At 47.1% G+C, this 27546-nt stretch overlaps 1 protein-coding gene across 1 annotated transcript in view; it reads right to left on the bottom strand.

Annotated features, from left to right (window-relative positions):
* LOC117055790 (mitogen-activated protein kinase kinase kinase 3-like) overlaps positions 1-27546 on the bottom strand; it is a 55972-nt gene that overhangs the window by 14544 nt on the left and 13882 nt on the right. The window contains exons 3-8 of the mRNA XM_033165617.1: positions 17532-17575; positions 14663-14762; positions 9588-9701; positions 7549-7660; positions 2400-2533; positions 845-918 (exon numbers count right to left, since the gene is read on the bottom strand). Coding sequence (XP_033021508.1) covers positions 845-918; positions 2400-2533; positions 7549-7660; positions 9588-9701; positions 14663-14762; positions 17532-17575 — 578 coding nt within the window. The remainder of the gene's footprint in view (positions 1-844; positions 919-2399; positions 2534-7548; positions 7661-9587; positions 9702-14662; positions 14763-17531; positions 17576-27546) is intronic.

The following is a 27546-nucleotide window of genomic DNA, read 5'->3' as shown; positions in this document are numbered from 1 at the left end:
CCAGACCCTGAGATCATCTTCTGAGGTCCTTTTTCATGTGCCTTCTCCTCAAGAGGTCCAGAGGATGGCAACAGGGCCTTCTCTGCAGTGGCTCCCCATCTATGGAATGCTCTCCCCAGGGAAAACAAAATAAAAAATAAAAAAATTCCTTCCAGTAGCACCTTAGAGACCAACTAAGTTTGTTCTTGGTATGAGCTTTCGTGTGCAGGCACACTTCTTCAGATGCACACGAAAGCTCATACCAAGAACAAACTTAGTTGGTCTCTAATGTGCTACTGGAAGGAATTTTTTATTATTTTGTTTTGTTTTGACTATGGCAGACCAACACGGCTACCAACCTGTAACTCCCCAGGGAAGTTCGCCTGGCGCCTTCATTATACACCTTTAGGCGCCAGGCCCAATCGCCTTCTAAATCCGGCCAGTGGATGGTCCGGGAATCAGCGTGTTTTTACATGAGTAGAATGTGTCCTTTTATTTAAAATGCATCTCTGGGTTATTTGTGGGGCATAGGAATTTGTTCATTTCCCCCCCCCAAAAAAAATAGTCCGGCCCCCCACATGGTCTGAGGGATGGTGGACCGGCCCACGGCTGAAAAAAGTTGCTGACCCCTGTTCTAGAGTGTCCATTTCCTTGCTAAGTGAGCAGGAAAACATGAGACAGAGGGTCTTCCCCAACAGATGGTCCTCTCCAGCTTCTGCTCCAGTGATGCTCGAGACCCCTCTAGGCTCTCCTCCCATCTTGCCACCTGCCGGACATCATCCAGACTATGACCTCAAGGACTGGGTGGGCAGATACCAGGGTATCAGGTACCCCCCAGCCATAAAGGGGACCATATCTGGCTTACCTGTCTCCAGATCTATCCAGGGACTGACAGCTTGACGAGAGCGAGTCGTTTGGGCTGATGAACGGCTCCAACAACTTTTTGAGAGGAAAGGGGGTAAGGGGGAGAGAGAGAAAGAGACAGAGAAAGGCTCATAAAAATTTAGAAACAATTAAAGCTCCCCCTTTTTTGGCATCTAGATGCACACTGCACATCTGTGCTTGGCCTCTGCCAAAACTCACCCGGAGCGATTTTGGATTTCGTTGTTGTCATGTTAAAAATATGAGAAAGGTCACGATAGCATCACGGAACAAAAAGACCTCACCTTGCCAGCGAGAGCAGCCGCCGGGGGCTTAGTAGGGAAACGGGGCGCTCTCTGGGAAGCCTGCAAGGAGGACATGACTGCAACAATCCTCTCCCCGTTTGCGATTCCTAGCAACTGGTTTCCAAAGGCGCAGGGACCCTGGTATAATGCACCCCGTTGCCGGGTTGTGCTCCAGCCTTTCAATTAAGTAGTAAGGTGAAGCCTGTGCCAGGGGGCATGCGAATCAGGAGTCGCTGTGCCACAAATGCTGCAACCATCTGCTTTGCATGCAGAAGGTCCTGGGTTCGGTTCCTGTTATCTCCGGGTAGGGCTGGTGTGGGGTAGCTCCCTGCCTGAAATCCTAGAGAGCCAGTGCAGACAACAGTGAGCTGTGAGGCCCAATGGTCTGATTCGGTTTCCTGTGTTCCTGGGTGGAGGGGCAATAACAGAAGGCCAGCTTCAGTCTAGCCATAGGAACCCCTGCTAACCCTGGATCTGGAAAGTCAGGTGATGCAAAAGGGCCAACTGGGCACTACGGGAGGATATTAAGACTTGCAGACTGGTCGACTTCCTTCAGTCTGGCCAGCTCATCCCTGCCCACCTCCCCCCAACCCTAAAAAAGGCAGCTGACTTTCTGGATTGTGGTGCAACTCCAAAATGAAGAATCAGTCTGCAATATGCTCCTTCCTGGGCCATACCATTTCAGGGTGCAGTCCAGGAAACCATGGGATTTGAATGCTCCCCCGCGTCCAAATAAAAAGCCACCTCCCTGCATGCGGAAGGCTGGCAGTTCAGGGAGAAAGAGACTCTAAAATCTTCCTTGACAGGCTAGGTGTCCAAGTGCGAGGCTTTTGGAACAACAATCATAATCATGATGGTGCGGGGCAGCACATTCGCTTAGGCAACCCTTCACTTGAACAGGTCCAGAAGGAGCTGCGCCACATAATAAAATTGGTTCCAAGCAGCCTGAGTCTTGCCCCACGGAGCAGAAAGCAACCTAACCTAAGGAAAATGAGGTCGGCGACCAACATGAGACTTCTTCAACCTTGGGCATCCCCACATGTTGTTGGACTACAACTCCCATCAACGACAGACCCAACGGTCTGTGTTGATGGAGATGCATGGTTGAAGGACCTCCATTAGGAAGAATCGCAGGAGGTCAGAGACAAAGCTCCCTAAAGGCTCTGTTTTTGCAAGGGGCGCCCATTCACCTTCTTTTCACGCCCTTCCCCAAACAAAGACACGCAAGGCAATCGCTTCCAGGCTTTAGCTTACGTTTTGGTCCATCATCTCGGGGATGAACTCCCCTTCGCTGTTGATGCTGGTGTAGGAACCCTGGCGGGCAATCTGCTGCTGCTCTTCGGGGACGCTCCCGGGGGGCGGAGAACTGCGGCCGGTGTGCAGGGAGCCTGCAAAACAGAAAAAGAGGCCCAGGGATTCAAGTGCGAGTCCCAGGAGCCTGCAAAGGCGAACGCCTCCGTAATGCTGCGTCACTCAGAGGTCCTGTTGGCCGCTGCGTCGAAGCAGAGCGAGCGCAGAAAATTGGGAGCAGGCAGATAAGTGGTCCATCCAGCCTTGAATTATGTGCTCAGCCTGGCAGCAGATATCTGGTGTTTAAAGGCAGAGGGGGCTATCCCAGGCCCACTGCCAAAGATCTTCTAACCGGAAATGTCAGAGGTAGGACCACCTGGTACCTTCTGCAGGTGTTCTCCCACTGATCAAAACGGGTTTGTCTGTTATCAGCAGAGAAGGGGCAGTGGGGCAAGCGGCAGTGCTAAGAGCAAACATCTGCGCACAAATGGCAGCAAAGGAAGCCGTTCCTCTTGCGCCGCAGAAAGACTGCAACCACAGGAGCCAGTGCTGGGTTCGAGTCTGTACACGGCCACCAAGTTTGTGATCTGCATCAGAGAGCAACACACAGGGATGTGTTGATGCTTGCTATTAGCACTAGGCTGTATTGCTATGCACGATATGATCCTGCTGTTTTGGCTTCCCCACCCCCGGGAGGAGGATTTGAATGGTTTTATGTTACTTATGAAATTGTTGTTATCAATAAAATAAAATAAATAAATAGGGGGGTAGGGGCCACATCAGAACAGGCCAGCACTCATCAGCCTAATTCTTCCTCACAGGGTTGTTGTGAGGAAGGGGGAAAGGAGGCCAATGTTTGCCCCTCATGAGATCCTTAGAGAACTAGGAATCTAATCCTCTGCTGCTTGGATTTCTCCCGCCCTTCATTTCTTTCAAAGGAGAGGGTTAAGGGGCAGGGGGAGAGAGAGACAGTGTGGAGTAGTGGTTAAAGTGTCAGACCTGGGAGACCAGGGTTCGAATCCCCACCCGACCATGAAGCTCACCGGGTGTGACCCTCAGCCACTCACTCCCTTCTCTCAGCAGCGCAGGGTTGTTTGAGGGAGTTACCGTATTTTTCGCTTCGTAGGATGCATTGGACCATAGGACGCACCTCATTTTTAGAGGAGGAAACAAGGGGAAAAAATATTTTTCTGGTTTTCCTCCTCTAAAAGCCCTGTTTTTTTGAGGATCAGCTAAAAGTTTTGCAGCTTTTTTGCAAAGGGGGAAAAGCAAATCTCCTTTTGCAAAGGGGGAAAAGCAAAGAGAAAAAGCCCCATTTTTATGGGGTTCAACTCACATTTCTGAAAAATCTTAAGGAAAGGGAGCAGTTTCTACTGTTTCCAGACAGATAATCTAATCAGCCAGTCACATGTCCTGGCGAAACAAACAACCTCCCTCTGCAGCACATTCAACAAAGGAGGGCGGGGCTGAAAGGGAGCCAGGACTCTTATCTCTCTCCCGATCTCTTGCTGATCAGCTGCTGAGCGGGGTCCTTTCAACACCCCCTTTCCTCTTTGTAAAATAAAAAGCACAATCCGCTTTTGGCCCCTGGGCAATTTAGCTCCAGGGACCACCATTCGCTCCATAAGATGCACAGGTATTTCCCCCTTACTTTTTAGGAGGAAAAAAAGTGTGTCTTACGGAGCAAAAAATACGGTAAATGAGGAAGGGGGAGAAACCAGTTATGCCCCCTCGGAGCTCCATGGAGGAAAAGGGAGGATATAAAAGCAATAAGCACATTAAGTAAGTGAATAAGGCAGGGGCAGAGAAACATGTTGGGTTCTCCCACGCTCCAGGTTATTAAAAAGTACAGCATGTCCCATGAAGAGAGATGCCATTCCAGGCTGGCAGGCCCTGGGGCCTTTCAATGTCCTTTTCCACTGTTGTTATTTTACAGCCAGATCCACTGTGACTTCGCTTGGCTGTTTCCAAAAAAGCAGGGGTGGTGCTCTCTCTCTGTGTGTGTGTGTGTGTGTGTGTTTTGCCTGGCTTCCTTCTCGCTGCTTCCTCTGCTCGCCTCGCCACATCCAAAAGCTGCTCATCGGAAAAATGCCACAGCTTTGGCGTCATTCCTCACAGAGATCCAGCGAGGCGAAGGAGAGGCTCCGTTCTGCCGAAGTTATAAGGATCCTGAACGGCCTGCACCTTCGGGTGTCAACAACAGCAGCGCCACCCAAAATCAGGGCACCTATATCTGACCCCAGACTGTGGAGGGCGCAACGGGTGTGCTCTGTGCCACACTTTGTGGGGCGATGGGGTCTCGAACCAGGAACTCGCGGGGCTCAGCCACATGCGCCACCATGTATGTTTGCCACAAGGGGAAGCCTCTCCATACTTCGCAGCCATTATCCTTGGGTCTCAGCCGCCATCTATGCAGCCGATTGCCCTGCAGCCTAGCTCTGTGCAACCGAGCCCCAAGTGACCCCTTAAAACCTGACTGCACATATGGATGTGCCCCCTATGCACCCAAACAGGAAGCTGGATCCTGCCCCGGGTATATGGAAGCCTATGAATGTAATCTAGTAATACGCAGCTCCACCTGAGCAAACAATACAGTATTGGCCTGAATATAAGCCTCACTATTTCTTTTTACAAATTCTGTGGCTTAAATTCACGACTTTACAAAAATCGGCTTTTACGATGTCGCTGCTGAAACAGACATACGCTAAAATGCAACGGGTGTGAGTGCCTGCAGAATTTTAAGGGAGCGGCTTATATTTGGGCATTTTCTTTTTTCTCTCCCTCCCCCCTAATTTTTAAAGGTGCGGCTTATATTTGGGTGCGGCTTATATTCGGGCCAATACGGTATTTATACACGCACACACACACACACGGAAGATTGCACTTATCTTTTCTTGTTTTTAAAAACCTTACTGCAAAGTATCTGAAACTCTGCTGTAAGACAGGCAAATTCTGCAATTCTGCTTTTCATTTCAAGAGTCGTTTTTCTTCCAAGAGACTGCTATCAAAACTTGAGGTGTGTCTCTCCCTGCCCCAATTCCCTGCTCCTTACAATCATGAGGACCAGAAAGTTGCTTTGTTTAAAGGAAACGAAGTTTTGATTTTCAGTATTTCCTGTCTTGGAGGGCCTACACCGCAGCCATGAAAGTTTTCCATTCCACCCACGTATGCCATAATAATAATAATAATTAATAATTGCACTTATCGCCATAGTGATTTATTTAGGATAATTCAGTAAAATCCAGGCCTTGGCCTCTGTAATAATAAATAATAAAGCAGCCCCATAAACCCTGTGTTGGGCATCGGTTGTCCCCCATTGCAGAAGGACAGGAAGTTTATGGGTTCTGCCAGCAACAAACTTGCACCAGTTCCAAATTCCATTGGGTTATTGGTGTTTGTGTGTGGCAGGGAGAACAGGCTGGCAGTCCAAAGGGGAAAAAAAACAACAAAAAAATAAATATTGTTAACTTTGTTCGAGTACAAGAAGCATCTGCAGTGACTCGATGTAACAGCACATTTTGTTTCAGAAAGAACCATCCCAGAATTCTGGGCAAAGTCTCAACGGCAACGTCGAGGGAGGAAAGCTTTGACAATTAGACAGAAATTATAGGCCCCTGGTTTGTGTCAGCAACTGGGCGAACACATGTGGCAACTGACCCGCTTCTCCAGCAAAGGACTGGGGGGGGGGCATTTGGTGGGAGCAGCTACAGGGAAAAGAGCAAGTTGCTGTGCAGGGTTGTGAAGACTGTGGAGAGAATAATTGGGTGCCCTCTTCCCACCTTGGATCAAATCTATGCCTCCAGGTGCCAGAAGAAAGCTGCAGGGATAGTGCAGGATAGTGTGAACCCCGGAAACGATCTCTTTCAGCTTCTGCCTTCTGGAAGAAGGTACAGGGTTATAAAGACCACGACTAGCTGCCTGAGAAACAGTTTCTATCCAAAAGCGATTTTGGCTTTAAACGTAGTGTAAGGCAGTCTCTAATGGAGTGTTTGTTTTCAGTTAGAATCATAGAATCCTAGAGTTGGAAGAGACCACCAGGGCCATCCAGTCCAACCCCCTGCCAAGCAGGAAACACCATCAAAGCATTCCTGACAGATGGCTGTCAAGCCTCTGCTTAAAGACCTCCAAAGAAGGAGACTCCACCACACTCCTTGGCAGCAAATCCCACTGCCGAACAGCTCTCACTGTCAGGAAGTTCTTCCTAATGTTTAGGTGGAATCTTCTTTCTTGTAGTTTGAATCCATTGCCCCGTGTCCGCTTCTCTGGAGCAGCAGAATACAACCTTTCTCCCTCCTCTATATGACATCCTTTGATATATTTGAACATGGCTATCAGATCACCCCTTAACCTTCTCAGAGTTTTTAGGGGGCTAATCAGGTAGGGCATTAAAGTTTAGGAGGTTAATTATGCATAGGCGGGATGGGGAATGAGTCGACAGGCATTTTCAGGGTAGTAGGCTTGTCAGTTTTTGCATGTATGATGTAGATTTTTCAATTTCGTTGTTCTGCATGGGACAATGACAATAAAGATTATTGTATCGTATAAGTTGCATCAAGGCATAGCTTGTCAGTTGGACAACTGGATGGAGTCAAATCTGAAGACCTTGAGAGCAGAGCTGCTGGATCAGGCCCAATGCCTATTTAGTCCAGCATCCTCTTCTGACACTGGCCAGCCAGATGCATATGGGAAACCTGTTAACAGGCCATGAATGCATCAACACCCGTGATTCCCAGAAAATGGTATTCATACTACTTCTGACAGTGGAGATAGATTTATGTAATCAGATAAATCTCCGGCCATATACCCCTGCCCAGCGACTGTGCTGATCAGATCGGGCACTGCTGAGAGTGTTGAATGCTGAGAAGTGTGCTTAGCTTGCACTAGAAACCGGGCTTTTAGTGTTTCAGCTCCAGCCCCCTGGAATCAGTTGCTTCTTGAAATTAAACAGGGAAATCCATCACTGTTACTGCATCAATTACATGTTGCAGAATACACTTGGCAGTGGGGGGGGTGTGCCTGGGGGCTGGAGCAGCTCCCTGTTTTCGGATGTGAAAAGGTGCTGTCACTGCCCTGGCAGACCCTGTAGGAGAAAGAGAAGCTGGGTTTCACCGACCTGTTGAATGTTTCCGTGTCCTCTCCGCATCTTTGTACAGGGACCCCAAGATATCTCCCATCGATTTGGATATCCTCATCTCGTGCTGCTTGCTGTTGTTGGGTTGCAGAGACTATGGAAGGTACGCAAAGAGGAAGTTGTTAGGCCTCATTCTCCTCCAAAGGGAGGGATGCTTAAAATATTCCAGGCATACGACGGAGTGCCGAAACCCAGGGTCAACTGGGACTCAAGTCTCCCTGTCCAGCAACATATCGCTGGACCCTAATCTGTAGTGGCTGGCGCCCATTGGAAATGGTAGGGCGGAAAGCAGGGAGAGCAACAGTAGGTGGCGCCAGAGCCAACGCCAGCCAGGGCCAATTGATTCATTCTCCAATGAAGGAGAATCCACCACTTTCCAAGGTCAGCTGTTCCACGATCAAACAGCCCCTGCTGTCAGAAGGTTCTTCCTGCCTGATGTTTTGTGAGAACCTCCTTTCTAGTAACTTGAACCCATGTGGTTGGACTCCAGCTCCCATTGTCTCTGACGGAGGGCAGAAGGAGGCTGATGGGAAATTGCTCCCTTGAGACATTTTGCTTTGTCTAAAGTGGCTCAGGAAGGCACATGAGGAGGCTTACTCTCCTGCCATAAATGGTGTTTTCCAGCTTCAAAATACAGCGGTACCCCGGAAGTCGAACGGAATCCATCATGGAAGTCCGTTCGACTTCCAACGTTTTCAAAAACCAAGGCGCGGTTTCTGACTGGCTGAAGGAAGCTCCTGCAGCCAATCGGAAGCCACGTCGGACGTTCGGGTTCCAAAGAACATTCACAAACCGGAACACTCACTTCTGGGTTTGCGGCGTTTGGGAACCAAAACGTTCGAGTCGCAAGGCGTTTGTCAACCAAGGTATAACTAAAACAAAATAATAATAATAAAAAATTCCTTCCTTAGAGACCAGCTAAGTTTGCTATTGGTATGAGCTTTCATGTGGATGCACACTTCTTCTTTTTTTTTATTTTGTTTCGACTACGGCAGACCAACACGGCTACCTACCTGTAACAAGGTACGACTGTAATGGCAAGGGGTATGTGGCTGGACCCGGACAACCGAGGAAGGTGAGAGGGAGGCAGAAATATTCGGTTCTGCTGTGTGGGAACTAGGAGGGTGCAGGCTTGTGTGGAGAAATATCATCTCACTACCACACAAAATTCATGCCGTGGGGTTGAATCTAGGGCATCCAAAGGGAAATCCTTCTAGTTAAGCTGACGGATTAATTGCAATAGCCTTTTTGCCAACCGGGCACCCTTCAGATGTCTGGAACTAAAACTCCCATCTGGCCCAGGCTGAAAAAGTCCCCACCACAACCATTCCCACCTCGGACTAGGTCAGGGGTGGCCATCTCCCAAAACTGGCAGTGATCTACCCCCCTTTTTGGGGATACAGATCAAAATTGTTGAGCCTTTTTTTAGGGAGGAGGAATGCCCTGTTTTGGGGGGTTCAGGTAAAAGTTGTTGAGCTTTTCTGAGGCGGGAGGAAATCCCTGTTTTTTGGGGGGGGGTGAAGGGCTAAAATGTTGAGCATTTTTTAGGGGAACCAGAGTTGTTGAGCTTCTTTGGGGGGAACCAGTGATCTACCACAGACGTCGGGTGATCTACTAGTAGATCATGATCTACCTGTTGGACGTGCCTGGTCTAGGTGAATCCTTGGTCTGATCCTGCAAGGGAACACTTATCTCCTTATCCCCAATCCCAAATAGGCTGGATTTTGCTTAAGGGCTACTAGATGCTAACAGGACGGCAACTGCGTCGTGCAAGGGCTGTGGGGTGGAGGAAAATGGACCCCAAAGCAGAGCTGATGAACAAACAACAACAACAACAACAACAACCCCGAAACGACCAGATGCCAGTTCTAAGAGGGTGCCCTCGTGACACATTTGCCATGTGATACATCATTAAAACACGCAAGAGCGTTTTGACTCCCTGGGACAAGAGCATCGCATTTTGCTTTGTACACAAATGGAAGGAGGAAGGGGGGGTGGGAAAAGCGCAGCCGCTCTCTCACGTTTGTTTTCTTTGCCGTTTTCACAAACACTTTCAGGCTCTTCAGAGAAGGGCTCAGATCCAAGTGTTCCACTGCCCGGTCCAAGTCTTCCTGGGATTTCAGGGGAATCAGGAGCTGGAAAAAGATTGAACAAACACCGTCGTTGCAGCCGAGTTACAAACAAGAGCAAACAGAGGAAGCCAGAGAGCAGCCGGGGGCTTGGGAACTGGCGGGGAGGTGGGCAGTTGGACCCGGGGCACAGCAAAAGCAACCCGAGGCCCCCCGGCAGAAAATAGCAGCCGAACATCTGGGGGCTTTGACCTTTTCTTCCAAGACAGCAGCCCCCAGAGGAATTGGATAAAAGTTATCAAAACAACGGCCTGCGAAAGGGAAGGTGCAGAAGCGCCGCTGGCTCCGCTGGAGGGAAGACCTGTGCGGAAAAAGTAAATAAAACATTCGGGAGACTTGGATCTGAGTTTCAGATGCTCTCCACCAAGAGAGGAACACATAAATTGCAAACGCAGCATCCAACTGCTCTTGCGTAGTTAGTCAGTTTAAAAACAAGACAGGCGTGCTTCTGAACGGTGGGCTGCAGGGCACAGTCATGTGCTGGGAAAGAACTCTTAGCATGCCCAGAGAATTAAATCGGTTGTTTAATTCATCAGATAATTACAGGTTTCCCTGCAAGCCCTGAGTGCCTAACCACCAAGGAAGCTGCTCGTTGTGTCTCTGCATGATTCCCTGCTCTGGGTTTTGTCTCCTTCCAGGTTTGTGCAGACGAGTGACTGAGAGCAAGGTAGAAGAGTACATATTTTGGATATAAAAGCTGCTCCAATTTCAATTCAGAAAATAGCCTGCTTCAGCTATCCGGTCGAGGAGATGCAGATTTTATTCGTGATTATTATTATTATTCTTAGGAAAACGTACATCTGTCTAAAATAAACACTGATGGCAGCTCACAATATAATTTAAAAGCAGATCAGTCCACAAAGAGGCAAAACTAACACACAATTTAAAAACGCAAGGGAGAGCAGCTAAAAATTTGTAGAGTGTAATAAAAACCACTGAGAAGGGACTCTCCAACGGCCCAACCAATTATATTTCTGGTGCTGAGACTGGGATTCGAATCAGGTCCTCTTTTGCACTTCCCAGACTAATACATGGATCGGAATTTAATTAAAGAGAGACCTCATAAATGTTCAGAATGTGAAGCCAGGCCTTTGGCTGATTGACATGCTATGTCCTTTTAAATGTGTTCGGTGGGAGGGGGGGTCTTGTTTTGCCTCTGGTTTTACTTTTATTATGTATTTTGTGTTCTTATTTTGCATTTTAATGTTGCGAACCGCCCTGCGATTTTCGGACCAAGAGCGGTATGCAAATTTAATAAAGAAACAGAACAACAGCTCAAAAAAGGGCGCTGCGATGCTTTAAAATGCGTTTATAATTGTGTGCATGGAGATGAAGTATGTTTTTGAGCATACGTTTTGTAATAAAGCATTTTTTAAAAAACACAAATTATGTGTGGATTTCTTTTTTTAAGAACAAAATCCGCAGGTAATGCCAAAATGGGACAGAACAGACTTATGAATATGCATATGTGAAAGTAACATGAAGTTAGTTTTGTGAACAACGGGAATAATTCGCCCATTCCAAGTTTGTATTTGAACAATTTCCCCGCACCCCAATCAGTCTAGCCTGGAATTTGGACCTGAACTTTTGGGGCAGTTCCCTGGCAATCCCCTAACCTCACCCCCATCCTCCACCCCCAAACCTACACAGGCCTTCCAAATAAACTGACTCCGCTTGGAATAAAATGTCCTACAGACTTAGGTGCCTCTCCACCAATGTTCCATGTGGTCCCGTGCCCGGTTATCGAGATGCCAAAAAGAGACACCGTGTTTTAAAACTTCTGCCTGTGGTCCTTTTGCCTAATTGTTTGTGTCTAGCGAGGAGGTTTTCTGCCTCGCCTGCCAATGAGGCTGCTCTTTACATGAACGTTCCCTACCAGACACGGACCTAAATATAGACACATGTAAACCAGAGAGAGAGAGTTGGCAGGTTGCAGGCTCAGGAAACGGAGCAAAGCTTTTTTACAGCCGGTAAAACAGAACAGCTAAGTTAATGAGCCAAGGCACCCGTGGTGGGGGGGGGAAAGAGGGGGGGCACGCTTTGCCGCGTGCTGATTCATCACCTCGCTAAGCTTCTCAAGGTTTGAGCCTGTGAGGGTGAAGAAGACGGACGAAATGTATTGAGAGAGGTGGAGGTGGTTTAGCTGACGTGATGCTGCTCCCACTGCAAAAACACGCGTTTTTCAGCCCGAGAGTAAGGAAGAAAGCGGGTTGCGGGGAGTTCTGCAGGTTTCCAAGCGAGATTTACATTGAACTGGGGGGGGGGGGGAGGTTGGCTGGGGAGTGGGGAGGCTACCTGAGAAAATAATAAAAGCATCTTGGAAACAATTTGGATTAGATGATCCAGCTCCATCGACTATTCCAGCACAGAGGCAAACTGGGGGAGATCTCCACGTAATGATTACTATTGCATGGGTACCTCGACTTACGAATTGAATCCGTTCCGAATGCACATTCGTAGGTCGAAAAATTCGTAAGTCGAAAAAAGCGATTTCCCCATAGGAATGCATTGGAAACGAAAAATTCATAAAAATTTGTAAGTCGAGTAAACCACATCTAAAATTTGTAAGTCGAGTAAACCCCATCTAAAACCGCCAACGGATGTCCTTCGGATGTCGAAAAATTCGTAGGCGTGTGGGCACTTTTTTCATTCGTAAGTCGAAAAATTCGTATGTCGAGTAATTCGTAAGTCGAGGTAATAAAATTTCTATTACCGCCCTTCACCTGAAGATTCCCAGGGCAGTTCACAATAGAAAGACACAAAAATACATACCGTAATAACAAAGAAAAACAGTAACACCCACAATTTAAAAGGCCAGGTAAGTTTAATGAGCCAAAAGCCTGGGAGAAGAGGAATGTTTTTGCCTGGCGCCTATAGCTCGGGCAAGAGATACGGAACAATTAAATCAAGAACAAACAGAATAAAAAACAGTTTTTATCCAAGAGCTATAACTATTTTAAATGCTGTAACCAAATGATACGATCTTTGGGGTGTCATGATGGATGGTATGTATGTGTATGTGTGGTTGTAAATGTGTAAATGCGTATATGTGGTTGTAAATGTGGGGTGGCATTCAATTTCGTTGTACTACGTACAATGACAATAAAGTAACTATCTATCTATCTACCTACCTATCTGTCTATCTATCTAATCTATCTATCATCTATCAAGATATATATAAATATATATATAATCATCTATCTACAAGGGTGTAAAATTATCATTATTTATGTTGTTGTTGTTGTTGTTGTTGTTATATTTATATCTTGCCCATCTGGGTTTGTTGGAAGGTATTTAGTAGGTGCTGAAAGGACAGCAGAGCTGGAACTTGTCTAATATTTAAGGGGAAGGTGCCACAACGCTAAATGCCCAATTCCTAAATTGTGCAGAAAGGGTCTCCTGTTCAGGTGGTATTTGCAAGCATCTCCCCAGGCAGAAAGCCAAGCCAAGAGGTTGTGCTGCCCTGGTGCTCGGCTACATCAAAGCAGAATATGGCTCCTGTAGCTTCCATAAGAGCAAGGGTTAAATAAGCAGTTTATAATTATTGTTCATTAAATTTGTTAGTCGCTCTTTATCTTACCCCAAGCAACTTACAACCAAATTAATAGACCCATTAAATGTTAGGTGCAAGGACAGCTTCAGTAAGTGTCATAAATGGCTGAGAAAAGCTGCCCTTGCACCCAGTTCTTAATTTATACTTAACAAGATACAAAAGGTAAAAGGTAAAAGGTAAAGGACCCCTGGGCAGTAAAGTCCAGTCAAAGGCAACTATGGGGTTGTGGCGCTCATCTCGCTTTCAGGCCGAGGGAGCCAGCGTTTCTCCGCAGACTGTTTTCTGGGTCATGTGGCCATCATGACTAAACCGCTTCTGGTGCAACGGGACACCATAACAGAAGCCAGAGCGCACAGAAATACCATTTACCTTCCCGCTGCAGTGGTACCTATTTATCTACTTGCACTGGCGTGCTTTTGAACTGCTAGGTTGTCAGGAGCTGGGACAGAACGACGGGAGCTCAACCCGTCGCAGGGATTCGAACTGCTGGCCTTCTGATCAGCAAGCCCAAGAGGCTCAGTGGTTTAGACCACAGAGCCACCTGCATCCCATCCTGTAGAATTCTATCAGTGATATTTTATCAGCACAACTGGAATGAATTTCAGGAACCAAAAGGCTTTCTCTGTGCAGCCTGAGCAAGAGCAGTCACTATTAGGAAAGAGAGGTTGGAATTACTACTACTACTACTACTACTACTACTACTACTACTACTACTAGCCCACCAGATAGGCTTCCCGAACCACTCTGGGCAGTTTCCGGTGCATATAAAAACATAATAGGCCGATATACTGTATATGTGGATTGTCCCTGGACAAGTGACTTTTCTTCTTTAAGTTCTCAAAGCTCTTATCCTAGCTCGAGGTTGCCATCTGAACTAGCCAGATTCAAACCGCCGACCTTCTGATCGGCAAGCCCAAGAGGCTCGAAGAAGAAGAAGAAGAAGAAGAAGAAGAAGAAGAAGAAGAAGAAGAAGAAGAGTTTGGATTTGATATCCCGCTTTTCACTACCCGAAGGAGTCTCCAAGCGGCTAACATTCTCCTTTCCCTTCCTCCCCCACAACAAACACTCTTTGAGGTGAGTGGGGCTGAGAGACTTCAGAGAAGTGTGACTGGCCCAAGGTCACCCAGCAGCTGCATGTGGAGGAGTGGAGACACGAACCCGGTTCCCCAGATTACAGGTGTACCGCTTTTAACCACTGACACCACACTGGCTCTCAGTGGTTTAGACCACGGCTCCACCCACTCCCTAACAAGATACATATACAATATAATAATAATAATAATAATAATAATAATAATAATAACCAGCTAACAAGCTCTAGGGAAATTTTCTTAGTTTGCTGTAACCCACCTTGCAGAGAGGAGATTGTTTTAAGCACACACACACACACACAGAAGCAAGCAAGCAAACCAACCTCATTGTTGGCGTATTGCAAGTCCATCATCTGCCCAAACGCGTCCATGGCTTTCTGCAGAACTTCTTTGAACTTAACTGGCCTCTGGAACTGCATAATCCTGCAGGGAAATAAAAGGCGCTTTGTTATTTAAAGTGTCGCTCTGCCTCTGCTCATTAATGTGGGGCAGCAGGACAGTCTTCCTTTGCTTCCACTTTTCTTTGGGGAATTTCCCAGTTTGTAAGTAGCCATGGACAAGGATGGAAAAGCCATAGCTCAGTGGCAGAGCATGTCCTTTGCATGCAGAATATTCAATCCCCTGTCCAAAATCCTGAAGAGCTGCTGCCAGTCAGTGTAGACAATACTGCGCTAGATGGAACAATGGTCTGACTTGGCATAAGGCTAATGAATGCATGCCATTTGCTCATGCTGTATTAGGCAAGACTGGTGGTTTTCAAAGTTTTTCTCTTTGCTCACTAAATACAAATAAAACATATAGGCTGTGTCAGATCAATGCAAAGTGATGGATTTCTCATGCAAATTAATCTATGCAAATTGATCTAATTTGCACACGCGAGCCAGAGTGATTTGTGGTTAGGGTGTTGTGCTCGGACTTGGGGCAGCACGTTCAAAAACCCACTCGGCCATGAAGCTCCCTGGGTGACCTTCAGCCGGTCACTGCCTCTCAGCCTAACCTGTTGTAAGGATAAAATAGGGAGGGGGAGAATGATGTATCGCCTCTTGGGGGGCAGGTGGTATATAAATGCAATGCACACAGGTAAATGTAGTGGTATTTTAAAAAATGCATTGAATCAGCAAAGTTAACAGCAGCCATAGGGCTTCAGACAAATCAAAAATTAAGATTAGATTGGCAATGTTTTGAGGAGTATACGGAAAAACACTGCTCTAAAAAGAATATGTTGATATGCATGGATTAAGTAGGGACACGGGTGGCGCCGTGGGTTAAACCACAGAGCCTACGGCTTGCCGATCAGAAGGTCGGCGGTTCGAATCCCTGCGACGGGGTGAGCTCCTGTTGCTCGGTCCCTGCTCCTGCCAACCTAGCAGTTCGAAAGCACGTCAAAGTGCAAGTAGATAAATAGGTACCACTCTGGCGGGAAGGTAAACGGAGTTTCCGTGCACTGCTCTGGTTTGCCAGAAGCGGCTTAGTCATGCTGGCCATATGACCCGGAAGCTGTATGCCGGCTTCCTCGGCCAGTGAAGCGAGATGAGAGCCACAACCCCAGAGTTGTCCACAACTGGACCTAACGGTCAGGGGTCCCTTTACCTTTACCTTATGGATTAAGTATGTAAAGTATAAGTGAGAACCATTGGAAAGGGTTATAAGAGATGTATTATCCAAAGAATGCAATGACAATGTTCAAATTTGAACTAAAGGAAGTCGAGTCATGGTGGAGGCAAGTCACAGGGGTATGTAGGGTCTATGTTTATAGTACAGGGGCTATATGTATTTTTTTTCTTTTTGTATCAGTATTTGTTTGTTTATTTCATTTTCATTATCATTTATTAAGAAATAATAATAAACCGCATTGAGGTTGTTGTTGTTGTTTTTTGTTTTACCATCAGTCTGTATATAAATTTCACCAAATAAGTAAAAATAAATAACAGTTGTGGCTGTTATCTGCATTGGATTTTTTTTCCAGGAAACTCACGTCAATGCTGTTATTGTGCATGCTTACAAATGACAGCAAATTAAGTGGGCAGTGGAATTAGAATCCAGGTTACTGAAGACTGCCCAGAATTGTGACCTGACCTCCCCCAGTCAAGCCCTGTTACTGAAGCTTACAAGGTCCTCTCATAACCCCTCTCTACCCCCATTTTGGAGACATAAAAATCTCCCTGGGCAGAAGGCAAAGCTAGAAGGTTTACAGGGAGCCTGACACCAGGTGGATTCTCAATGGAAACCGTGCTGCCCCAATGCTGGGTTACTGTTATGTACTGAACTGATTGGCCTACAGCAGCAGCCAATCAGGCTCCTGGATGAAGTGAATCAGCAACTGGATTGGCCTGCAGGAGCAGCCAATCAGGCTCCTGGATGAAGTGAATCCGCAACCTGATTGGCCTACAGGAGCAGCCCGTAATTAACCAATCAGGCGGGGCCCATTGTGTATATATAGCAGATGTTTTTGGGGAAAGTTTCAGTCACTGTTCACTGTTTTACAAGCTGCAATAAAGAACATCAAACCACTACAGGACTCTGAGTATATTTCAGTTACGTCAAAACAGAATAAGATTCCTGTGCCTTCCATAAGAGCAAGAGTTAATTAAGTAGTTAATTTCTATTTCTATTGTTATTATTAATAATAATTAAATTTGTTGGTGGCTCTTTATTTTGCCCAGGGCAACCCAAAGCGACTTACAACCAAATTAATTGATTAGTTAAAAGTTAGGTGCAAGGAGAGCTTTGGTAGGTGTCATTAACGGTTGAGAAAAGCTGCACTCAGTTCTTAATGGATATTCGACAAGATTTATATACAGGTTAATGAAAACAACAACCCAGCGACCTCTAAGTGGTTTATATAAATTAATACAAAACATTTATGGAAATGTCTAAAGAATAATAATCAACAGACTTTAAAAACAAGTCGACGGGATCCAATTATGAAAATATAGATGAAACCACCAGTTCTGAAAAGCAAATACACATAACAAAATTGCATGCAACTAAATTAAACTCAAATGAGTTTTAAACAAATTAGCATATTGTTAGTAACGGGTTACTCCTTTTGGTTTTTAAGGATCCTGAAGGTCGGGCAGTTTCTCTCTATATGTGTGAAACAATTAACGGAAGGGAGAATGACTCTGGGCTTTATATGATTTAACGAAGCACAGTGACACACATCAGTCTTCATGTAGACAGGGATGGTACCTTTTCTCTCCATCGTGGTCAAATTTGATCCTGGCATTCCGCAACTGAGGAAGAAAAAGAGATAAGAAACCCATTAGATAAAGAGCCGATGCAGCATAGTGGCAAAAAACAACAACCCTGGGCTACACAAATCTGGAAGCCCCAGACCCTGTTCAACAGAGCTGTTCGACAGCGGAATTTGCTGCCAAGGAGTGTGGTGGAGTCTCCTTCTTTGGAGGTCTTTAAGCGGAGGCTTGACAGCCACCTGTCAGGAATGATTTGATGGTGTTTCCTGCTTGGCAGGGGGTTGGACTGGATGGCCCTTGTGGTCTCTTCCAACTCTAGGATTCTAGGATTCTATGATCCTATGACCCAAATCTCCACTTTACGGTGCTCTCATTAGATGGTCTTAAGTGAGCCGACCTCAGCCTCAGTCTGCCTCCCCTCCATCTGCAAAGTGGGGGGAATAACAGCAAGCTGCCCTGAAGGGTTGCTAAGAAGCTCCAAGAAGGATAAAGTACACCAAACACTTTGAACATTCTCTGAAGCAGGGATGAGGAACCTCTGGCCCCTTGACTCCAACTCCCATCAGCCTCTGCCAGAATGGCCAATGGTTAGGGATGAAGGGAGCCGCAGTCCAAGAAAACCTAGAGGCCCAACACAGAAGAAAACTGCTCTAGGTGTTGTTTGAGTCCAACCCCCCATCAGATCCAGGTAGTGCAGCCAATGTCTAGAGATGATGGGCTTTGTAGCTTCCTCAACAACTGCAGCTCACACCAACACTCCATACCAGAAGGGTACTTTGCTGGAGATCTGGGCCCTGGCAGAGGTTGCAGGAGGAGGTGCCAAGCGGCAGTAATGCCAGCCGAACAAGGGCAGTTGGCTGTGTCTGTCGTGACAGGTCGCAAGTGGTACAGGCCCATTCTGGACAAGAGATCTCTTTGCTGGGCTTCCAGAAAAGAGTTCTAGAGTTCTAGATGGAGCAGGTGGCCAAAGTTTGTAAGCCTTAAGGGATGGACGTTGGGAAGGCCTGGATGATGCCATAGGGGCACAGGGAAACTTGGCTAGTTTGCCTGTTCTGCTTCCCAGAGGTGAGAATGCTTCTGCGAACGATTCCCGGGACTTAATACGAGTGGAAAGTTTACATACTACAAATGGATCGCGGACGAAATCCTGGCTTCCCAACACACCCTAGAGGTGCAGTCCTGCAGTCCTGGGGTTTTGTCCCTCCACTTCATAGGCACAGGCAGTTGGGTATGTGTCAATTTCGGCTTCTCTTGGTTTCTGATTTTTTCTAGACTTAAATTCAGTTCAGTTCTCCACATGTCTGCATCAGTTTGCAATACTGTTTTTTTAAGTCCTCATGAAAATTCACCAGCATTTTAGAGCAAATTTCTTCTAATACGCAATTCCACCCCCCTTGCAATTTCTCCTAATACACATTTTTTTGCACAGCAATTTCCCTTGATGTAATGCAACTTTTTACGGTTTTTTTTTTTTAATCCACATGTGTTTATGCATACAGGTGAAACTCGAAAAATTAGAATATCGTGGAAAAGTCCATTTATGTAAGCAATTGTTTTCATTAGCTACTGGAGTTTGATATATGAGATAGACTCATGACATGCAAAATGAGATATGTCAAGCCTTTGCTTGTTATAATTGTGATGATTATGGCGCACAGCTTATGAAAACCCCAAAATTGAGATTGTTAATTTGAGGTTCTCATCAGCTGTACGCCATAATCATCACAATTATAACAAATAAAGGCTTGACACATCTCGCTTTACATGTCATGAGTCTATCTCATATATTTCACCTTTTAAGTTGAATTACTGAAAGAAATGAACCTTTCCAAGATATTCTAATTTTTCGAGTTTCACCTGTATTTCATATTATTTAAGAAAACGCATATATTCCTTGATTGTGGCAAAACTTCTAAGTGTTTTACAAGCAATTACCCTAGTAAATGTGCATTTTCGTGGCTAGTGAAATGCACTGCAAATTTCGAAGCAGTGGCTGGGTTTTGGTTTCCGTGATGCTTCAGAAAGTATGGATTTGGTAGGTTCACCTTACAATATGAAGGGGACTGAATTTTCCCCACATCCCTAGCAAGCGTACACATTCCTTGTGGTCTGACACCGAGCAGCAAAGCTCATTGGTTGGAAGGCCTCGCTATTAATAGATTAACAAAAATAAAATAAAATGCGAAAATAAATTACAGCCTCATCTCTCTCCTCCCTTCCTTTATTTTCTGGATGGAAAAAAAAGGTATTCCCTACCCTGGATAAAGCAGGGCTTGAAAAGATCAGCCACACATTGCTTTCTATCAAATAAGAAGAATTGTTAGATGGGAGAGAGGGATGACGTCTCTTCCTGAAAACGCTCCTTATCTTTTATTTGTACTTTGCCCAGAGCGCAGTTGGCAGTTTCCATGCTCCCATCCTACACTTCATCAGGGTGTTGAGGAACTTGAAAACTGCCACTATTTTGTGACATTTTGGTAACTGATACAACTTTTAAAAAGAAAAAAACCTACAAGAAGGGTGGCAACACGAGAACAGGGCCTTCTCTGCAGTGGCTCCCCGTCTGTGGAATGCTCTCTCCAAGGAAGTTCGCCTGGCGCCTTCATTATATACCTTTAGGCACCAGGAAAAAAACGTTCCTTTTTAACCAGGCCTTTGGGAGACGCGGGTGGCACTGCGGCCTAAACCACAGAGCCTAGGGCTTGCCGATCAGAAGGTCGGCGGTTCGAATCCCCGTGATAGGGTGAGCTCCCATTGTTCAGTCCCAGCTCCTGCCAACCTAGCAGTTCGAAAGCACGTCAAGTGCAGGTAGATAAATAGGTACCACTCCGGCGGGAAGGTAAACGGTGTTTCCGCACGCTGCTCTGGTTCGCCAGAAGCGGCTTAGTCATGGTGGCCACATGACCCGGAAGCTGTCTGCGGACAAACGCCAGCTCCCTTAGCCTATAGAGCGAGATGAGCGCACAACCCCAGAGTCATCCACAACTGGACCTTATGGTCAGGGGTACCTTTACCTTTACCTTTCGGTTGATCTGATTTACATGCTATACCCTTTTGAAGTGTGTTTTTTTGTTGGGGGCGGGCTACTGGGTTGTTGTTTTTATTTCAATTAATTATTTTGTGGTTTTATACAGTGGTACCTCAGAAGTTGAATGGAATCTGTTCTGAAAGTCCCTTTGACTTCCAAAAAGTTCAGAAACCAAGGTGCACCTTCCGATTGGTGGAAGGAAGCTCCTGCAGGTTCCAAAGAACGTTTGCAAACCGGAACACTCACTTTTGGGTTTGCGGTGTTCAGGAGCCAAGACATTCAACTCGCAAGGCATTTGGGATCCAAGGTACGAGTGTATCTTGATTTTATTCTGTGATCCGCCCTGAGATCCCCAGGTATAGGGCGGTATAATAAATTCAAATAATAATAACAACAACATCACACACACACACACACAAAAACTCGTATCTAGGTGGTTCCCTCCCCATCTCTCTGCTCATGAGTCACAAGGCCTCCTTGATCCTGGCTGCAAAACATGAAAGGTGCAACAGAAGATGTTGCATTGTGCTGAGTCAGACCATGGCTCCATCTAGCTCAGTATTGTTTTCACTGACTGGCAGCAGCTCTCCAGGGTTTCAGGCAGGAGTCTCTCTCAGTCCTACCTGGAGACGCCGGGGATTGAACCCGAGACCTCCTGGATGCAAGGCAGATGCTCTACCTCTGAGCTACAGGCCTCCCCATGCAAATTGTATGTCCTGGAAGACATACCAGGTGCAGAAATCTGAGGTTTTATGCAATGAGCGCCGTTTGCTTCGCTGAGCAAGAGAGCTCTGAGCCGCCAGCCCCGCCCGCAAGACTCGACGCCGTTTCTGCTGACCAGAACAACTCTGTTTAGGAACAACGTGTTGCTGGAAATCGCCAGAGCACTTGTTTAAAACAGCCCCAGAAGAGCCCCAGAAGAGGGGGGAAATAATGACTGCATCCTTTTTCTCCGGAATGAAACAATAACAACAACAGTGACCTCCTCTGGCTGAGGGCCAAATAAAACACACCAGTCGCCTCTCACATAACAGCACTTGGCTGGCGAGGAGAGAAATGCGAGAGAGCCAGATGCAGAAGAAAGGGGCGGGGGGGGGGAAGGGAAGAAAATATTTGCAGGGCTCCGGCTTCCCCTGCACCCAAGTGTTGCTCGCTAAGAAAACAACTATATGAGAGAAAGAGGCCCAAAGATCAGCTTCATTTGAAACGGATGGATTCTGTACCCTTCGCAGGGTAAACGTGAGGATGGGAATAAGTGTTTTTGTATGTAGAGACGTCCAACTTTTATGTGGCTGGACGTATGAAGTCGCACCCATTGATCTGGCCACCTTGGCCTTTGACCCCACCAGGGCAAATGGTCAAAGGCCTGGAAACGATGCCTTATGAGGAACGGCTTAGGGAGCTGGGTATGTTTAGCCTGGAGAAGAGAAGGTTAAGGGGTGATATGATAGCCATGTTCAAATATATCAAAGGATGTCATCTAGAGGAGGGAGAAAGGTTGTTTTCTGCTGCTCCAGAGAAGCGGACATGGAGCAATGGATTCAAACTACAAGAAAGAAGATTCCACCTAAACATTAGGAAGAACTTCCTGACAGTGAGAGCTGTTTGACAGTGGAATTTGCTACCAAGGAGTGTGGTGGAGTCTCCTCCTTTGGAGGTCTTTAAGGTATTGACAGCCATCTGTCAGGAATGCTTTGATGGTGTTTCCTGCTTGGCAGGCAGGGGGTTGGACTGGATGGCCCTTGTGGTCTCTTCCAACTCTATGATTCTATGATTCTAGGGCCGGCTCACTGAAGCAGCCACCTCGGGCAGCGGAATACCATGTGGCAATGCAAGGGCTCCCTGAGATCTTGCTGGAAGCCACTGCCACAGCTGACTTTGACGGCGGGAGCGGGGAGGGAATGTGGCAGCACCGTCCCATTTTGTCTCAAGCTGTGAAATGGGATGGGACGGCCCTGAACCCCATTCACCATTGCCACGTGGCCCCTGAAAAGTTCCCCATAAAGACGGCCAGTGTGGCGTCGCGGTTAAAGCATCAGACTAGGACCTGGGAGAGCAGGATTCAAATCCCCCACTCATCCACGAAGCTCATTGGGTGACGTTGGGACTGTAGCCGCCTCTTAGCCAGTGTGGTGTAGCGGTTAAGAGCAGTAGACTCGTAATCTGGTGAACCGGGTTCGCGCCTCCGCTCCTCCACATGCAGCTGCTGGGTGACGTTGGGCTAGTCACACTTCTTTGAAGTCTCTCAGCCCCACTCACCTCACAGAGTGTTTGTTGTGGGGGAGGAAGGGAAAGGAGAATGTTAGGCGCTTTGAGACTCCTTCGGGTAGTGATAAAGCGGGATATCAAATCCAAACTCTTCTTCTGTGGCCCTACCTCACAGGGTTGTTGCAAGGATGAACTGGGGAGGAGGAGAACCATGTACACCACCTTGAGATCCTTGGAAGATAGAGGTGGCATATAAATGTAATAAATAAATAAAATAAATAAATGTGTCCCCCTGTTCCAAAAGCGCGCGCACACACACACACACATTTTATCTGGGTGCAGCAACAACTGAACCTGGATCTTCTGAGTTCTCACCCCTGTGCTGTTTTCTCTCCCATTGCATCAAACTCATCCATCAGGAAGGAGCAAAGTACAAGATCCCTCTCCCCCTGGTATAGGGTCACTTTCTTAGCCAGAAACTCCTGGCCAGCTGCCTCCTTCCTTCCCGCTGGTGGCATCTGGAAGCAAAGGCAGGGTTTGTGGCAAGCTTGTGGAGGGCCTTGCCATGGGAAATGTGCCCAGGCAGGTCACCCCCAGGCCAGGACATCTTGTTAACATGTGATGAAATCCCATCGCCGGGCAAGGACAGCTACTTCTTGGAGAAGCTCTGAAAGACTCGGGCGTTGGCCAGGGCTTCTCGGAAGTGTGCCAAGGGTAGGGTACCAGTGGAAGCTAGCTTTCCATCACTCAACGGGCTGGCCTAGGATGCCGTGAGCCCATTGCCTCAGGAGGAAACTGTGGGAGGAGCTAAGCTGGCCTCCTAACTCACTTTCATAGGAGGGGGGACACAGACAAATACCCCCCCCCCAACAAACAGAGAAGCAGAGAGACGCAGAAAAAGGACCTGCATCTTTCGTGGCTGGAGAAAAAGGAAATTCAAATAATACTCCTTGACTCGTTTCTTTGTTTACCCTAATTCCTCACCTGTTAAATAGATTAATTAGTCAGAAATTGGTTTTTAATCAGCGAAGAACTTAGGTGGCGCCCTAACTGCGGCACGGCCCTAAATCACAATTCAGCATCATTTCTGGAGCATTCTTTGGGGTGGAGGGAATGGCTGCCCCCCACGATCCTGCTCCCACCCCCCACCCCCCACAAAAAACCCCCCAAGCCCTAGAGCAGGGGCGGCCAACTCCCAAGAGACTGCGATCGACTCACAGAGTTAAAAACTGGCAGTTATCTGGGGGGTTTCAGGTCAAAGTTGTTGGGCTTTTTCAGGGAGGGGGTAAAATGTTGAGCTTTTTTAGGGGAGCTACAGTTGTTCAGCTTCTTTGGGGGGAGCCAATGATCTACCAGTGATCTACCGTAGACGTCTGCGATCTACCTGTTGGAAATGCCTGCCCTAGAGCAAAGATCAATGCAGCAACAAAGGCAAATTGACCTTCATACTCTACCTAACTTCCAACACGTCCTCATGCTCCCCTTTATATTCTCCATCCTGGCAGGCAAGAGGCGTTACCTGATTTCAAGGACACATTCCACCCATGTCAACAGTGATGGAGTAGCAAAAAAAAATGGCTAACGCTACTCTAGGCTGCATGATCCAAAGTCTAGTTTCCTAATCAAGGGAAGCCATAGCGCTGTTCTGTTCTGTCTTGGTCAGACCACAGCAGGGATACTGTGTCCAGTTCTGGTGATCAAGGGTCTGGAAGCCAAGCCTTATGAGGAACGGTTGAAGGAGCTGGAGATGTTAAGATTGGAAAACAGGAGAATGAGAGGAGATAGGATAGGCATCTTCAAATATCAAAAGGGCTTTCAGACAGAGGATGGAGCAAGCTTTTTTTCCCCCCTGCTCCAGAGGGTAGGACCCAAATCAATGGCTTCAAGTTACATAGAACTGTAGAGTTGGAAGGGACCCCAAGAGTCATCTAGCCCAACCCCAAGCAATACAGGAATATGCAGGTGGCCCGTATGGGGATCGAACCTGTGACTTTGGTGTTATCAGCACCACACTCTGACCAACTGAGCTAGCCACAGGCATAACTTTCTGACAGTAAGAGCTGTTCGACAGTGGAACAGACTCCCCAGGGAAGTTGTGGACTCTCCTTCCTTGGAGGTTTTTAAGCAGATGTTGAATGGCCACCTATCACGTATGATCTAGCAGAGATTCCTGCATTGCAGGGGGTTAGATGAGATGACCCCCCGGTGTCCCTTCCAAATCTACAAGTCTATGACTTCTGGGAATAGCAATAAAAGGAAGGCAGCCCATTAGAACGTGAGAAACGTCCTGTTTGATCAGGGCAAAGTCATGCATCCCATTTTCCAAAGCGGTCAGCCAGTTGATTACAGGGAAAGGGCTTTGTGCGATGTTCTTCCCCAGCAACTCTGCCTCCAAACTTGGAGGGGATGTATAGCCCTCATGACGAATTGTCCTTGATAGTTCCATCCTTCGCAAGCTAACCTAAAGAAAGGGGGGAGGGAGCAAGACTGACGGCTGCATTAGCAGTGGAATCGCTGGTATGTAATCCTGTCTTTTAGAAAACGAGGGCAGGAAGAAGATGGCCTCATCCCAAGGGAGGAAAAAACCATGGTGACCACTGTTTTGATGTATGTTTACATTCGATGTGTGATATATATATATATATATATATATATATATATATATATATGCGCACACAAGGATCTAGCGAATTTCTGCTCAGCTTTCATTACAGCTTTGGAAGGGGGTGTGGAAAGAGCCAAGCTGGCTGGTTTAGATTATGAGAGCAGTTGGAAAAAACTGGGGAGAGAGAGAGAGAAAATAAAGTAATAACAAAGCGTCTCTGAATGAGGTGAATCATGATCTCATGCAGCATTCCCTGAAGAAATAGCTGCTGTTTATAATAAAACACAGAGTACGCAGTTAAAAGTTGCAGCGGGCTGTTCGGAAACTCGCAGAGAGGAACCGAATGTTTTCTGTGCACAGATGAGCGCAGATATAAAGAGGAGAAGAGGGCATTCTGGACAGAGGGTGTGGTGCATTATGGGTAGCAGAAGGGCAATCTGGCCAAGGCGTGAGAGGCATTATGGGTAACAGAAAGGCAATCTGGCCAAGGCATGAGAGGCATTATGGGTAACAGAAGGGCAATCTGGCCAAGGCATGAGAGGCATTATGGGTAGCAGAAGGGCAATCTGGCCAAGGCATGAGAGGCATTATGGGTAGCAGAAGGGCAATCTGGCCAAGGCATGAGAGGCATTATGGGTAACAGAAGGGCAATCTGGCCAAGGCATGAGAGGCATTATGGGTAGCAGAAGGGCAATCTGGCCAAGGCGTGAGAGGCATTATGGGTAGCAGAAAGCCGGAGATGGGCAAAACCATCTGTGCCATCCCCTGCCACTGTGTTGAAATGGACACTTTTTCCAGAATATTACAGGCTGTCCGCAATGCAGACAGAATGTTGGGTAATGGACACAGGACCGAACTATGTTACACGGAAGCACATTTTCTGGTAGTCCTTTTTTCAAATGCCACTTTGCGAGGGAGCTATTGGAAGCTGATAAGTGTGTGTGGGTGCCTCACCTTTTTTCACTGCTTAACATTTCTCTACTCTAAATGAATTCCGCCCCTGCCCAGGTGGCTTTTCTGCCCCATGGGATGGTCGATGCACAATCAAAATCCCACAGAGGAAAGATAAGATGGCAAGGGAGGAGAGCTATCTCAATTGGAGAACGGCAAGGAAAGAAATGGCTAAGCAGCTCACCTCCTCCTTGCCTATTATATACACACATACATGCACACACAGCACAGATGTCAGAAGGTGAGGCGGCTTATTTCCACATTCACCTGTTGACACCTGCTGCAACCATCAGTTGCTAAAAAGTCCAAGGCAGTTTCACGGTGAACCTTTGCTACAGGTCTCCCACAAATCAATGGTTGGTACAAGGAGGGGAGAGGGAAGGAGGGGATGGTACAGAGAGTTTGGAAAGAGGGGTGGCCAGATAATCTGAGAAAATACCCGGTGTGTGTGGAACATGTGAAAAATGAAGACAAGGAATGTGCAGCTTTTGCAAAAGAAGAAGAAGAAGAAGCGTTTGGATTTGATATCCCGCTTTATCACTATCCTAAGGAGTCTCAAAGCGGCTAACAATCTCCTTTTCCCTTCCTCCCCCACCACAAACACTCTGTGAGGTGAGTGGGGCTGAGAGACTTCAGAGAAGTGTGACTAGCCCAAGGTCACCCAGGAACTGCATGTGGAGGAGCGGAGACGCAAACCCGGTTCACCAGATTACAAGTCCACTTGCTCTTAACCACTACACCACACGTTGAACAAATACCGACTTTCAAGCTGTTCTTCAGACCATTCCAGGATGGTCTCCTGCCTTCACCCGTCACCTTTCATAAAATGTTAACCCACCCCCACCCTCACAAGCCAACAAAGTCTCACTGGGTCATCAGACATCACTGCACCTGTTAAGGAGCCCACGGGTTTGCTGAACATCTTGGATCCTTTTCAGCAGCCGTCGGAGCTAGTGACACCCTGGAGGATGTGCGTGGACATGGACAGATGCATTTTGAGCTTCTATCAAGCAGGTGTGCATCACTGTGGTGTGGGGAAGACCGACAGTAGGTGGAGCCAGACCCAACGACAAGTGGAGATAACTGACTCTGGTCTCTCTGGGAGACCAGAGTTAGTTGGCTCTGCTTGTCGTTGGGTCTGGCTCCACCTACTGTTGGTGCCAGTGATGGAAAGAAGATAAAGTCCCTACCAGAGAAGAATGGCAGATCAAGTTGATG

The sequence above is a fragment of the Lacerta agilis genome, chromosome 12, assembly GCF_009819535.1.
Source record: "Lacerta agilis isolate rLacAgi1 chromosome 12, rLacAgi1.pri, whole genome shotgun sequence".
NCBI classification, from domain to species: domain Eukaryota; kingdom Metazoa; phylum Chordata; class Lepidosauria; order Squamata; family Lacertidae; genus Lacerta; species Lacerta agilis.
The sequence above is the reverse complement of the archived record's forward strand: the minus strand, read 5'-3'. Positions and strand labels throughout refer to the sequence as shown.